We start from the raw sequence: 14,409 nt of genomic DNA, 5'->3' as shown, positions 1-14,409 counted from the left end.
TCTCCATTCACTTATCACAATTGCCCACAAAAATGGTATCAACTTGTAGGAAATTTTATTTTCTTTCATATGACATCACATTTGTTGAAATCTGATGTTTCTATCAAATTCTATCTTTCAAATAGCAAATTCAGTAAATATGGCGGCCATCGGAAAAAAGCTCGGCAACCCTGGATTACTCAAGGCCTTATACGTTCCATTCTCACTCGAAACCGTCTTTATAAAATATCTTTGAGAAAACCTACTCCTGAAAATGTGAAAAGGTATAAAACATATAGAAATAAATTAACTACCTTGATTCGAGTCTCACGTAAATCATATATTTCAAATAAACTCGAATCTAATAAGGATGATAAAAGTGCTCTTTGGCGGACTGTTAATGAAATACTCAAAAAGAAACCTACGGAATGTCCTGACAGCATTACTCATAACGATAATGTTATTACCAATCCTGACCAAATTGCAAATATTTTTAACAATTTTTTTGTTAATGTTGGTCCTTCTTTAGCAGCATCTATTCCTGCAAATGATGCAAAGAATTATAAAGATTATTTATTTGAAAGTAATCAAAATTCTTTGTTTTTTACTCCAATTAATGAATCGGAAATTATTGATACTGTTCGATTTTTGAAATGTAGTAAATCCTGTGGGTCTGATAATTTAAGTGTGAATTTGTTGAAAAAAATAATTTACCCCCTAGCAGCCCCTCTCACCCATATATTCAATCTATCCCTACTCAACGGAAATTATCCAGACTCCTTCAAAACGGCCAAAGTTATCCCCATTCATAAAAGAGAAGATCCCTTAATGGTGAAAAATTATAGACCCATTTCATTGTTACCTGCAATATCGAAAATTTTAGAAAAAGTAGTTTACAAGCGTCTCCACTCGTTCATGATTGAAAATGAAATATTAAATGCGAATCAGTTTGGTTTTCGGAAAGGATTTTCTACCGATTATGCTATAATTAAATCTGTTGATAATATTATTGATGCGCTTTCTAAAAAGGAGCACATAATTGGAGTTTTTATGGACCTTAGTAAAGCGTTTGACACTATTGATCATGATATTTTACTTGAAAAATTATATAACTATGGTGTGAGAGGGATTACTCTGTCGTGGTTCAGAAGTTATCTAAGTCATCGAAAACAATATGTTGTATTTAAATTCACTCACTCAACATATTCAAACGTGTCATGCGGTGTCCCTCAGGGATCTATCCTTGGGCCCCTACTCTTTTTGATTTATATCAATGATATTATCAACTCCTCTCCTCGTTTAAATTTCATCTTATTTGCAGACGACACCAATGTTTTTTATTCCCACAAGGACATTGTAACACTGGTTGACACATTAAATACGGAATTAAGCAACATCTCGAAGTGGTTTAGAAGTAATAAGCTTTCATTGAATATTGATAAGACATGTTTTATACACTTTCATACGTTGCAATCCCAACCCACCCTTCCTCAAAGTATTTTTATTGATGATATAAACATTGCTGAGAAACATTCAACCAAGTTCCTAGGAGTAACCCTAGATAGCAATCTAACTTGGAATACTCATGTTCAGAATATTACAACAGCAATATCTAAAGTAACTGGTGTTTTAAGAAGAATAAAATATTTAATTAATGATCAAACTTTAATTATGTTATACAACACTTTATTTTTACCATATGTAATGTACTGTAATATTGTATGGGGCAACAGTAGCAAAACAAAATTGAACACAATTTTTCTTCTCCAGAAAAAGGCTCTTCGTATATGCACACATTCACATTTTTTGGCTCACACTGACCCCATATTCTATCGCCTAAAAACTTTGAAGGCCCATGATATACATTTATACCTAACTGCCATATTTATGTATAAACACACTCGAAATGCATTACCATTTTTTCATAATACCCTAGTAACCAATGACCATATTCACTCATACCCTACCCGTCGTTCCCATGATTTTCACTTAAGTAATCCGAAGCTTTTACTTGCTCAAAAGTCGATTAGACATCAAGGTCCGGATACATGGAACACTCTTCCTGAGGAGTTGAAACAGTGTGCCTCCTTGTTTTCATTTAAAGCAAACTTAAAGAAGTACATTTTATTACAGTATATTTCAAATATGAACTAAAAACAAATAAATTATATAAACCTGTAACTAATGTTGGTCTCCTGATAGCAACAGCGCATATCGTCCCCTCTTTCAGTAAACCAATTTCACTATTCTAAATTCCAGCCTATCTGCTATTGTGCACCCTCAAGCACCTGCACACACATTCACCACCACCACCATCGCACACCAGAGTTTATTTTCCCCCGCTACCTTCGCAGCAGAATTTATATTGTTACGAATTTAGTACGTCCTTATCTTTTCCTCGGGCCGGCCATCTTTTCAAGCAATGCTTATAATGGCGGCCCTCTGCGTAATCGTTTCTTAACTATAAATGTTATTCTTATCACTGCTGCATAGACATGCATACTGTATATTAAATTTCTTTCATATCGTTGTTTATGCAAGTCAAAAGACTGTGTTAAATTTACTTTACATATGTCCTACGTGTTCATGATTATGTACTTAGTATGTATCTTGGTTTTTGCAAGTCAAACGACTTTGCGTTTAATTTACTTTGTATATTTCCTGCATTTTCATGATTATGTAACTTATGTATATTGATTTGCAGAAAATAAAGTATCTATCAAACAAAATCTTGGACGCCATTTTGGATTTGGAGGCTTTCGCAACAAATTTTTTGAGGTAGACCAGTGGAATGTTGTTTGTTACAATAAAAATTTGAAAATAAGCATGGTCTACTTAGTTTGTAGAGAGAGTGGAACTCACTTGTTACGTAAGCAAGTTTTTAGGGTTTGGCCCTCCGGTTATTATGACATTTATCAATTTTGGGAGCTGCGTCTGGCGGCCATGTTGGATTTTCGCAATAAAAAAGAAACTGATTTTAATTTTAATTCACTGAATCTTATTCCTCTTACCATTTATCATCAAATAGAGTTTAAAAAAACCCATCCCCAGACAAATCTTAACCACAGAAGGCACTTTTTTGGTCCTCTGGCGGCCATTTTGGATTTTTGGCGGCCATCTTGGATTCGGGACAGATTTCAAGATGGCGCAGAAGCTTATTTTGTTAAGTATGGTCTAAAGTACCAGAATCAAGTGAGAAAACCTTGACAGGAAAAAAAGGCAGTTTTTGCCTGGCTCTGCCCTGTCTATTATATTTATTCTTCTTCTTACATTATCACTTTCTGCACATGGTTACAGCAAGTGGGTAAAACAAACAAACAAACAAGCATGTCAATGTGGAATTTTCCACGCTTGCGTCCACATATTAATATCATTATGGCTGTGTTAGGGTAGTAATAACAAAAACGCACATGGACCTTCCTTTCTGAATATTTTTTCACCATATCACTGCAATTGTGGCACGTTTTTCGTTTTTGTTAAAAAGAAAGAAAGAAAATGGGGTTTTGAGTGAACCGCATTCACGCATCCTAGCAGGGTATATCCCTGCATTGGTTCCTGACCAGATTTGGGGGTCTTACGATGATTTCTGTCGCAAGGAGGCTCTGCTAGCACTAAAATGAGCAAATGAACCCCCCCCCCCCATCTTTACAATTGTTCTGCATTCAGTAACCCTTCTACAATTTGATAAAGTTTCGTAAAAATGACATGGGTTTTGAATATACAGCATAACATTCATGAACCCCACCTAATCAGGGCACCCACGATACATTGTAGGTTTATAACCAAATTTTGGAGTCCTAGGATGATTTCTATCATATGGGGGTGCTGCCAGTACAAAAACTAGCACATGAACCCCCACTTTTTATTATTTTTCTGGAATTAGTAAGCCTTCTTCTAAAATTTAGTCAAATTTCGTGAAAATGACATGGGTTTTGAATGTACAGCACAAAGTTTTATGAACCTTGTCCTTTAGCCTACCCCTAACAGAAAACTTCGATGAAAAAAAAATTGAGAGATTTCGGTGTTTTCTGCCGCGTGAGGGCGCTGCTTGCTCAAGAATGAGATTGTAAACCCTAACTTTGAAACCTTTTCCTCTTTTTAGATACCTTTTTCTGCAATTCTTCCAAATTTGGAGAAAATAACGTCGATTTTGAAATAATTATGGGGATTTAAGTTTGTCATTGCAGATTTTGTTGCCAATCATGGTCTTGATCCTGTAACGCTATTATTTTGGTACAGGACGGCAGATTAGTCATATTCTTCAAAGTCCCGTAGAAGAAAAACAAGCACATGAATCTATGGTTTTATTTACATATTTGGGCTTCGGATGGGTCAAAGTTACGGTATGGAAAGTTTGAAGAAAATGACATGGACTTCACTTTAACTGAGGAACGTCCTTGAGTATGACGTCCATAGCAATATACTCAAAAACTCCAAAATCAAAACTCATTTATTTCAAAAACAGAACTGATGATTATGTAATTCTGGATTATTCATATTCGTAGTTTATGTATCTGTTTGTTTTCTTCGTAACATTTTTATCTTGAGCGCTATAGAAATTGTCCATACGATTATTATTATTGTTATTATTATTATTATTATTATTATTACTATTATTATTGTTATCATTAATATTATTATTATTATTATCATTATCATTATTGCAATGAAGGCATGATCAGATGATGGCAAATCATTTTTAATGCTTACTAACAACACTTCGGTAATTTCTTATATTGTATATATTATATATGCTATTTCTTTAACTGCCTAGCAGTGGTAAGAAAGACAACTGCGCGTATCAATTCAAAGGCATGTTTACCTGATAAGCTGATGATACCACAGACTGATGTGGTAAGTAGAAGCAGAAGACGAAATACCTCAAGCATGTTGACAAGGGGTTTATAGCTGATGCTGATGCTGATGTTCGACTGATCTGCAGAGAAAAGGAGGAGAAATGAGAAATGTCACAAGTTTCCATAAACACATTTGTGAATTCAACCGATGCAGACAGACCACGAAGCGTTGACTTGTCCAAGTTCATGTAAATATCGGGCAATTCATTTCAAAGTTATGAATAGGTCTATTCAAAGTTTTCATGTGCAACCGCTTCTAGAACTCTGGAATTGGTGATGCATTCAGCATTTTATTGAGAGGACTAGCTCACCCATAAGGCAGGGAAGTACATCCCATATACTGACTTGTTTTAGTTGTATCAGAATACGTAAATATGTATATGAATAAAATATAAATACATAATTAAATGTACATGCACATAGTATATGTATATACAGTACTCTCCGCGTAATCGGGTATCGCTTAAACGGGTGATCCGTTTAATTGGGTAGTAATGTCAGAGTCTGTTCCAATGCACATTAAAATTACCTGATAATCGGGTTGCCTCTCCGCATAAACGGGTAAATAATTTTCTTCTAATCTAATTTCTACCCACATTCTATCGCATATAACACTTTAAGAAATCATGCATGTCAAATTTTCCAGAGCTAATCGCATTCTCTGCTTAATTTACAAAGAAAACTGATTATTTGGGGAGTGATTAAACATGAAAACACATGTACACGTACCGACTTGCCACACGTAAACGAACATTACACATACTAGCTGGCACTTAATTGCATAGACAGACGGGAGTTGAACACACTTGCGCTCCTCCCTTGCTCCGCAACAACATTGACAATACGAAAAGTCTGCAACGAAAATCAGGCCATGCACCTCCTTAATTTTGCTTTTCCCCTGTCAATATTTTCGAAAAGTAGCCGGACATTCTACGTTACTAGCGCACGCAAGAAGACATGTTCATTTCGGGAAACCCCTACGTGTTAGCGAGGAGTCTATAGTCAAACGACAAAGTTTTCTGAAGACATATTTGTCCATAAAAAGAGTGTGAATTATTACTCGTGACTGAGCAAGTGTAAGGTATGTATAATGTGCAATGCAAGCACGCGTGTTAAGCATACAGTGTAGGTGTTTGGTGCAGTACAATGCACATTTACACATTGTGTGTGTCCATTGTGAATGAGACGCGTGTTCTTCTGTTAATCGGGTACTCCGCTTAATCGGGTAAGAAACGCTCTGCCCGAGCCTACCCGATTATGCGGAGAGTACTGTATATATTAGGGGGTGGGTGCAATAGTACTAAACTACACAGCAGTCATTTTGAGATAATCGCTTTTGAAAGTTTGAAAAAATCCATAAATCAGGTTGATGACTCGAGAAGGCCAATTTTTTGCTATATGAACCTTTATATACTCAAGATTGAATAGTTTCTTGAAGAAATTTACTACATTAATATTTTGGTGGATTCAAGAGGATATTTCAAATCACATTTCGAATATGTGGCTTAGCACTTTATTGCAGCCAAATCCATTATGTATATACAAATATACTTTATTTTGTGAAAACTCACAAAACATACCTCTTCGCTCAAAATAGAAAATTAATGTAAGATTTGAGTTTACCTCCTTTGTGACGCAAAATTAAGACAAGATATACTTTTTTTTTTACCAGTCGGTATTGCGTAATCAGTGTGAACCTATGAAGACATAATTTGCATATATTTCAAACGAGCACAGGGTGAATCATGTACGCTTAAAGACACCTTAAAATATGGAGATTTTAATGCGACAATTCAAGTTTTAAAAAGACAAAGCATTCACTGTCATAGGAGTAATATCATTTGTGGGGGAGGGGGGGGGGGGGGGGCTATGTCTAATTGAGGACGGTATCTTCCATGTACCCGAAAGCAGGGAAAGGGTCCCTTTTTCTGCATCACGCATGTAAGCGCATTTTAGCAGTAAATCAGAAGAAAAAAAAAATCAAGTGAAACGGTGTCAATATTATTCCAGAGATTATTATGCCCCTTGATAAAGGAGGTAAGATACCGTAAAGTACACTTGTTATAGGGTAGATTGGTTTTCTTTTCAGGGTGTCAAAATCACCACTAATGCTCTATAATCATTCTTTGTATGAGGACGAATTTGAAAAAAAAAGGGTTGGATGAGGTCAGATGATGCACAAGTCTCAAAGAATCCCCCTCCCCTATTCATTGTTAAATACAGCAGTGTGAAACTATGCAGGAAAGTTCTTATCACAAAATGAATGATAATTGAAAAAAAAAATCATGAAAAGATCAATTCCAAAAAGTCTGAACACTCATAAATTTCCTATATTTGGACAGACCATACATGCTAGAATGGAATGTGCTGAATAAGACCCCCCCCCAAAAAAAAAAAAAAAGAAAGAAGCAAATGGTAACAGGCCCCTGGGAGCAACTTTTTTCACAGGGGTGCTGAACCCCGCCCGTTCGGTTGCCGGTTCGGTTGAAATTCTTCAATCCAAACAGAACTAAAAGTGAATACTCGTGGACTATGTTCATGGATGAAATGTTGTTGAACGAGGTATCTGTTATCTCTTGATCCGTGCGTGGGTCTTCACTTTGTATAAGTCCATGGAAGGGGACCTACAGGGGGTATCCCCCTCCCACACTAGAGAGCTTTTGAATTTTCAGACCTGAAATTCAGCGATCTAGTGCACAGTTTTGGTGAAATGTTTTAAAAAGTGTGAAAAAATATATTCACAGAAATGTGAATGACCATTAAATTGGGTTACAATCAACTCTTGTTTCGTGTGTGCGTCATGACTGTCAAATAACTGTATGGAAGTTAATGGGGCGGGGATGGGGGGGGGGGGGCTACCATGCGACAGAGCTTTTGCATTTGTAGAATTTAATTACAACGATTTAGTGCACACTCTTGGTGGAATATGCCCATATTGTACTGTTATCTGTATCAGAGAATTGTGTGTGGGTCTTCACTTTGTATATTAGTCCATGGAACGGGACCTAAGGGGGAGGGTGTTGGAGGGGGATAACAAGGGAGTTTTTGGATTTTCAGACCTGAAATTCAGCGATCTGGTGCATACTTTTGGTGAAATTTTAAAAAAATATGAAAGATTAATATTCACAGAAATGTGAATGTCCATTAAATCGGGGTATGATCAGCTCTTGTTCCGTGTGTGCGTCATCATTGTGTTGTATGGAAGTTGATGAGGCGAGGATGGGAGGGGTAGCCAGGCCCCTTCTACACGATGGAGCTTTTGCATTTTTAGAATTGAAATACAATGATCTGATGCACACTCTTGGTGGAATATCTCGAAAGTTGTATCAGAGTTCGTGTGAGTGGATCTTCACTTTGTATAAGTTCATGAAAGGGGGCCTAAAGGGGGGAGGGTGTGGGAGGGGATATCCCCCTCCCACACGAGGGAGATTTTGAAATTTCAGACCTGAAATTCAGCGATTTGGTGCACACTGTTGGTGAAATTTTTAAAAAAGTATGAAAAATAATATTCACAGAAATGTGAATGACCATTAAATCGGGGTATAATCAGCATTTGCTCTGCGTGTGCATCATCACTGTGTAATAAATGTATGGAAGTTGATAAGGCGGGGATGGGAGGGGCAGCCCCCTCCCACACAACGGAGCTTTTGCATTTTTAGAATTGAAATACAATGTACAACGATCTGATGCAAAATCTTGGTGGATTATCCTGGGGTGAATTTGTATCACACAAGTGTAGTAAGGCATCTGTGGAGGGAGACCAAGCGGGGGAAGGATGTGGAAGGATGTATCCCCCTCCTACATGAGAGAGCTTTTGCATCTTTCTGACTGCGATTCAAAGATGTGGAATTTCTGGCGCACACTTTTGTTTTAATATGAAATGTAATGTAGCCATAATCAATGCATCGGGTGGAGGCTAATACAGCAAGGGGGAGGGTTTTGGAAGGGGGTGTCCCCTAATCCCTCCCATTCGAGAGAGCCTTTGTATTTTAAGGATTGAAATGAAAATATATTGTCTCTACAGAATTATAGTCATTTATGACAGAATATTTTAAAAACTGTCAAACAAAGAAGCATAAGCCTAAATGTAGTGGGGGAATAAAGGTAAACTGACAGAAAATATCCTCTTCCCACACGATGGAACTTTTGAATTTGTTTGAATTGAAGTGACAGATCTGGTAAGCACTTTTTGATGAAATATTTCGAAAGTGTCAATCTCAAAAGTCTACTAAGTGTATGAAAGTTGGCCTAACGGGGGAGGATGGAGGGGTATTCCTCCCACACTATATTGGGGCATTTTCCATTTTCAGAATTGAAATTAAACGATCTTGTGCGCTTTTGGTGAAATATCTGGACAGTTTCCACAAAAAAAGCAAGATTTTTTTTTTTTTTTTTGGGGGGGGGGGGGATGGGAAGGGTGGGGGTAAAGTGATGTGTTTGCACAGCTCCCACCCAATATTTTTATTCCAGGATTGACGCTATTTGATACGAGGGAACAGTGGCATTTTTAGAATCCAATTGACATTATCTCGCAAACACATTGTGGTGGAATTTTGGAAATTATCAATCCACGAAGCGTACTACTACTACGTCTATGGAGGCGAACTAAGCGGGAAACATGGTTATAGGACCTACATGAAAGGAGGATATTATATTCCCACACCAGGAAACTTTTAGGCCCTGTGTTGTAGCTTCTCCCAACCTTGTTGGGAGAGGCTGCCGTGCAGTGGTGCGTGTATTAGTCTTGGCACATGCAGACTCCTAATACGACCAACAAGGGTTTGTGCCTGCAAACTACACACTTTGGGTGAAAGATTGGGACAGTTTCGAATAAAACAAAATCCACATCTTGGAAATTACTGAGGGGGGGGGGTGGGCAAAATGATATGCTGCCCCGCCCCCCTTCCATCGACGCTCCCCTGGAGGGGGAATGAGGGAAATTCTTCGTTTTTAGAATTGTAATTCAACAATCTAGTGAGCCCTTCAGGTAGCATATTTAAAAAAAAATCAATAGAAAAGTAGGAAAAGTAAAATATCCAGGGACAATGGGAATGTTTTAATATTGCTGTCTGCACTTATAAGTTTGTTCTGTGTGGGAGGGGGATATACCCCTCCTACGCTATGGAGATTTTGCATTTTCAGAAGTGAAATTCAGCGATCTGATGCACACTTTGGGTGGGATATTTGGACAATTTTCTATCAAAAAACAAGCAATTTTCCCTGTAAAAAGATAAAAGTTGGGGGCGCAGAAGTACCCCTAAGTTTCATTTTTCACAGGGGTGCTATGCCCCCCTGCTCCAAAAGTCAGGGTTGCTGCAGCACCCCCGGTTCCCAGGGGCTTGGTATGGTAACTGACAATGTAAGTTGGTATTTAAATGTACATTTTACCCACATGCACTATTATGGAACACATTCGGATCGTAAAGATGGTTTAGGAACAATAAATTTGTTTCAATGGCAAACCTGCTACGATGACAAAATCATACATGAAAAACTTTAAAAATCTATACTTTCAATAGTTTCATTAATCACAAAACTCCAAATTAATTTCAAGGAAGCTTTCTTTTTGAAAAGTAGTCTGGAAAACAAGCATGTGATAAACAATTCTGAAATTTGTAAAAACAGAATACAACAAAGAGATTTTTCTCTCCATAATGGAAATTTCGTCATAAAAATACATCATAAATGCTGAGTTTAAAGGGTAAATTCAGGAGCAGAATAAAGGGAGCTATTGACTCAAAAAGAAATTACGATTTTATTATTTAAACAAAATCAGCTACTCTCAGAATTCATGCTTTAAATTCCGCTTTGATTGCTTTCAACTTTTGTTGATTTACATTGAGAATTCGCAGAGCTATCCACAGTGTGGAACTATGACTTTTATTCGGCAGCATCATATTTCATTCAGATTTGAAAAATAACATTTGAATTTATGTTATAAAGGTAACATCCTTTCCAGGATGTCTCACATTTCATATGTGTCTCTGTCATGAAGAAGCTACATGAAAGCACTTCTGCATTGACAGCGGCGGGGATTGCTTTAGAAATTTTAGGAGAATGAATCGATTTTGGAAATGTATTGTTTTCGTCCATTTTCTACTGTCAATAGCTAATCCTCCAAAATAATGGTTGTAAAAGCATAGAAAAAATGCATTTTATCAAAAAAAAAAGTTGCAAAAAGATTGATGGCAATTTCAAATTTTGTTCCACTACTACTCTAACCCTGTGTAAGAATCATAGAGAGAAATGGCACATGTCCATATAGCTATCCGTACATTTTTTATACCCATATTAACGTTTGCAGATCACACTTATAGCAGAAAAATTATTTAGAGACAGCACTCTCATTACAGTAAGCCATTTTGACGATAAAATCACACATAACAAATAAAGATCTATATTTCCAATGTGTTTCAACAATCATTTAACTACCCTTTATCTATTTTTTTTTTCAGGAAGCTTTCCGTATGAATGTGAAATGTCAGCATGAATAAAGTGCTAACCCACTAATGAAACTTTAAGGTGCTGGTGCAGACTGTGAACGCTGCTTGATTTTCTTATTGGTCATAAGGCACAATGCTAAAATGCTCCTAAACCCAATGATTGCGGTATTTTTTTAAGTTCGACAAAAATGAAGAAACTGGCAAAAATGTCATGATCTGTAGAATTAGCATGAAAATAGTGCTAACCCCAACAGTACAAAAAAATAACAAAAATTATGCATTAAATGCTTCAAAATTCATTAGTGTTCATCTTATCTCCATTTTCATAATTTCCAGAAGAGTACGGGTTGTACGATGAGGCAGAATCACTCATTTTTTAGGATGAAAAAGTCTGCTCACTGTTCTTTTTTAGGTCTTTTTCAGACACCCTTCTGTCTGCTGCCATGGTGGTCGCCATCTTGAAAAGTGTGGCTTAGCACTATATTACTGCTTACAAGATGTGATTATTTTTCGGGGCAAAAAGGGGCCTGCATTAAAAGACCCACTTATAGATTAAATTTCAAGATGACATTTTTTATGGATTATAAAGGAATGTTTCAGGATGGTGTAAATGCATGTAACTCATTTTTCACAGAAGAGCGGGTTAGCACTGTATTGCACCGACCCCCTCATAAATAAGATTATAGTGATATGATGCTGATATATGTACCAAACGCTTTACTCATCTTGGAGATAAAAGGATAAGTTTACCAAATTTTGTGTGGATTTGACTGAATGCAGCGATATTGTAGAACGCATTAATGAAAATTGTGAAAAATCGGACAAACCGTTCAAAAGTTATTGATTTTTATTTCATTTTACTTATTCATTCATTTATCTATTTATTTATTTATAGTTTTTGAGCAGCTGTCGTGGGATGAGAAGACTACTTCTGTTTATGACGTCAAATACGAGGAATATAAAGAAAAAAATTAACATACTTCCTCCTTTTTAGCATTATAAATTCCCTTTGACTTATAGTATTGTCTGCGCATACTAAATGATTAACATTTATAGAAGCATTAAAAAGAACTTCATATGTAAACGTTTGTTTTGTTGATTATTTGTGTCTATATCCGTACTAAACAAAAATCAACAAATTCCACACCGTAAGATAGATGTTTTACATATCAAGGTCATGAAAAAAAATATTTGGAGGTAGCCCATTTTCAGTCTTCCATGTAGGGCGTGTTTTCCTAGAAAGTAATTTCGCACATAATGCTGAAGTACAGGGACTGATGAGAGAAAACAAAAACATAACACAATCAAATCATAGGACGGTACAATATATTGCAATATGTGATTTCATGGCATATTATGTGATTACATAGGCTGGAGCATGTCATGACCAGACGTTACAAAATATCAAGACCCCCCCCCCCCCCTCAAAAAAGAAAAGAAAAGAAAAGAAAGAAAATCATGTGGAACGGATTTTGGATCTGTTCAAATTGAACTTAAACGCGGGAAAAGAGGAGATGTCGTAACTCATATAAGCTGCATTTAAATGTGAAAAATACACGGATCTGGAAAAATTAGTCTGGGAAAAAAAGTAATCAACACATTCCAATTCTGACATACAATTATTCTAAGTGACATGATGCCCTCAACGTTGTAGGTAGGTCCTATGCCATTTGAAGGCATGTATTATATTATATAATGCCATAGTTTGTAAGATAAATCACGTCAATGGCTTTGGAGAATTCACGGAAAATATTTCCAGGAAAATGCCAACCAAGCGAGAAGATTTGACAATAGCCAAATCTATCTTTCCCTATAAACAAGAGAATTTGAAGTAATGAGTAATACTTTGCGCGCGCGTGTGTGTGTGTGTGTGTGTGCGTGCTTATTTTTTTTTCCGGAAACCAGCTAGGAAATAAAAAAAAAGACAACATTATTCTAAACGAAATATCATATCATTTTCAATTGAATAATAACAACCCTGGTAAAAATAATTTTCCCAGACATCAAAAGTGAAAATGAAAGTGAAATTACGAACGAAAATGTGTATTTCCCAGGTTATCGCCTTTTTAGGCGCGTGAGTGTTTGAATAAGTTTCATGTGTTATTGAGATCAAGTTTAACTTGTTATTTTCTTTAATTGTTAGAGAAATTCACAACTTTATCGCGCTATTATATATTAAAAAAAGGAAATCAAGTGATAAGCAATGTTTACGTTATGTTTAATGGGTTTTTTCTGTTCTCGAAACTCTTTTTTTTTAAAGTGAGGCTATTGAGAGACACGCAAAAATTTCTTTATCAAGATTATTGTTTTTGATTAAGTCAGTTTCAAATTGGCTTATATACATTGACGTAATTAGTAAAAATCGATTTTCGGCGTTCGAGTAACCGTGATAACGATAACTGGTGTACATACATGGTTGTACAATATATATATATATATATATATATATATATATATATATATGTGTGTGTGTGTGTGTGTGTGTGTATGTGTATGTGTGTGTGTGTATGTGTGTACAGATATCATGGGCATTCATGCTCAAAACAACGATCACCTGATTACTAGGCAGGCGTCAGGCGATGGTTCTGATCCCTATATCATCGGGTTGCGCGTATTTTCTTCAACATGATGACTTTTGCGTCGAGTTACTTTTTAAAACAACATTACTGATTGACAAATTGCTCTCTATCGACGAAAATAGACACCGATTGTTCATTGTTTTAGTATTTGCCATAATGAATCCTATTATTGGCATACATACTCAGGTTGCACTCAATCAACGACTTTCTAATTGATACACAGGTGTCATAATATATCCAACAGACATTTTGGTTCGATTGAGTGCTTTATCTCTTTACTATAGAAAGGAATATATGAATAATGATTATACACAATAGTGCCACGATACTCTTAATGGGCATCAAAACTAGGGCATCTTTATTGTAAAGGGCAAACCTGTACAGTATGCTATCCATTGTTGAAAAACAAAAGCAACGCCGCTTTTCCGGAATTAGGCATGAGAGGAAGGATACAACATATCCATGCGCGGTTTTTCCTTGTAACCGTGGAGCCAGCTGTAGTCCCATATTGTAACCACGACTGATAAAACAAGCATAACATTAAAGGAGACC

The 14,409-nt window shown here is 36.4% G+C and overlaps 1 protein-coding gene across 1 annotated transcript in view; it reads right to left on the bottom strand.

The window, feature by feature from the left end:
• Nucleotides 1–11,735, bottom strand: part of LOC139717487 (uncharacterized) — a 36,502-nt gene extending 24,767 nt beyond the window's left edge. Inside the window, exons 1-2 of the mRNA XM_071628992.1 lie at nt 11,678–11,735; nt 4,802–4,915 (exon numbers count right to left, since the gene is read on the bottom strand). Coding sequence (XP_071485093.1) covers nt 4,802–4,915; nt 11,678–11,735 — 172 coding nt within the window. The remainder of the gene's footprint in view (nt 1–4,801; nt 4,916–11,677) is intronic.
• Nucleotides 11,736–14,409: the final 2,674 nt, after the last annotated feature.

The sequence above is a fragment of the Diadema antillarum genome, unplaced genomic scaffold (genome assembly GCF_040938485.1).
Source record: "Diadema antillarum isolate AM-2024a unplaced genomic scaffold, OU_Dant_1.0 scf00000075, whole genome shotgun sequence".
NCBI classification, from domain to species: Eukaryota; Metazoa; Echinodermata; class Echinoidea; order Diadematoida; family Diadematidae; genus Diadema; species Diadema antillarum.
This window is presented reverse-complemented; position numbering and strand designations above follow the sequence as displayed.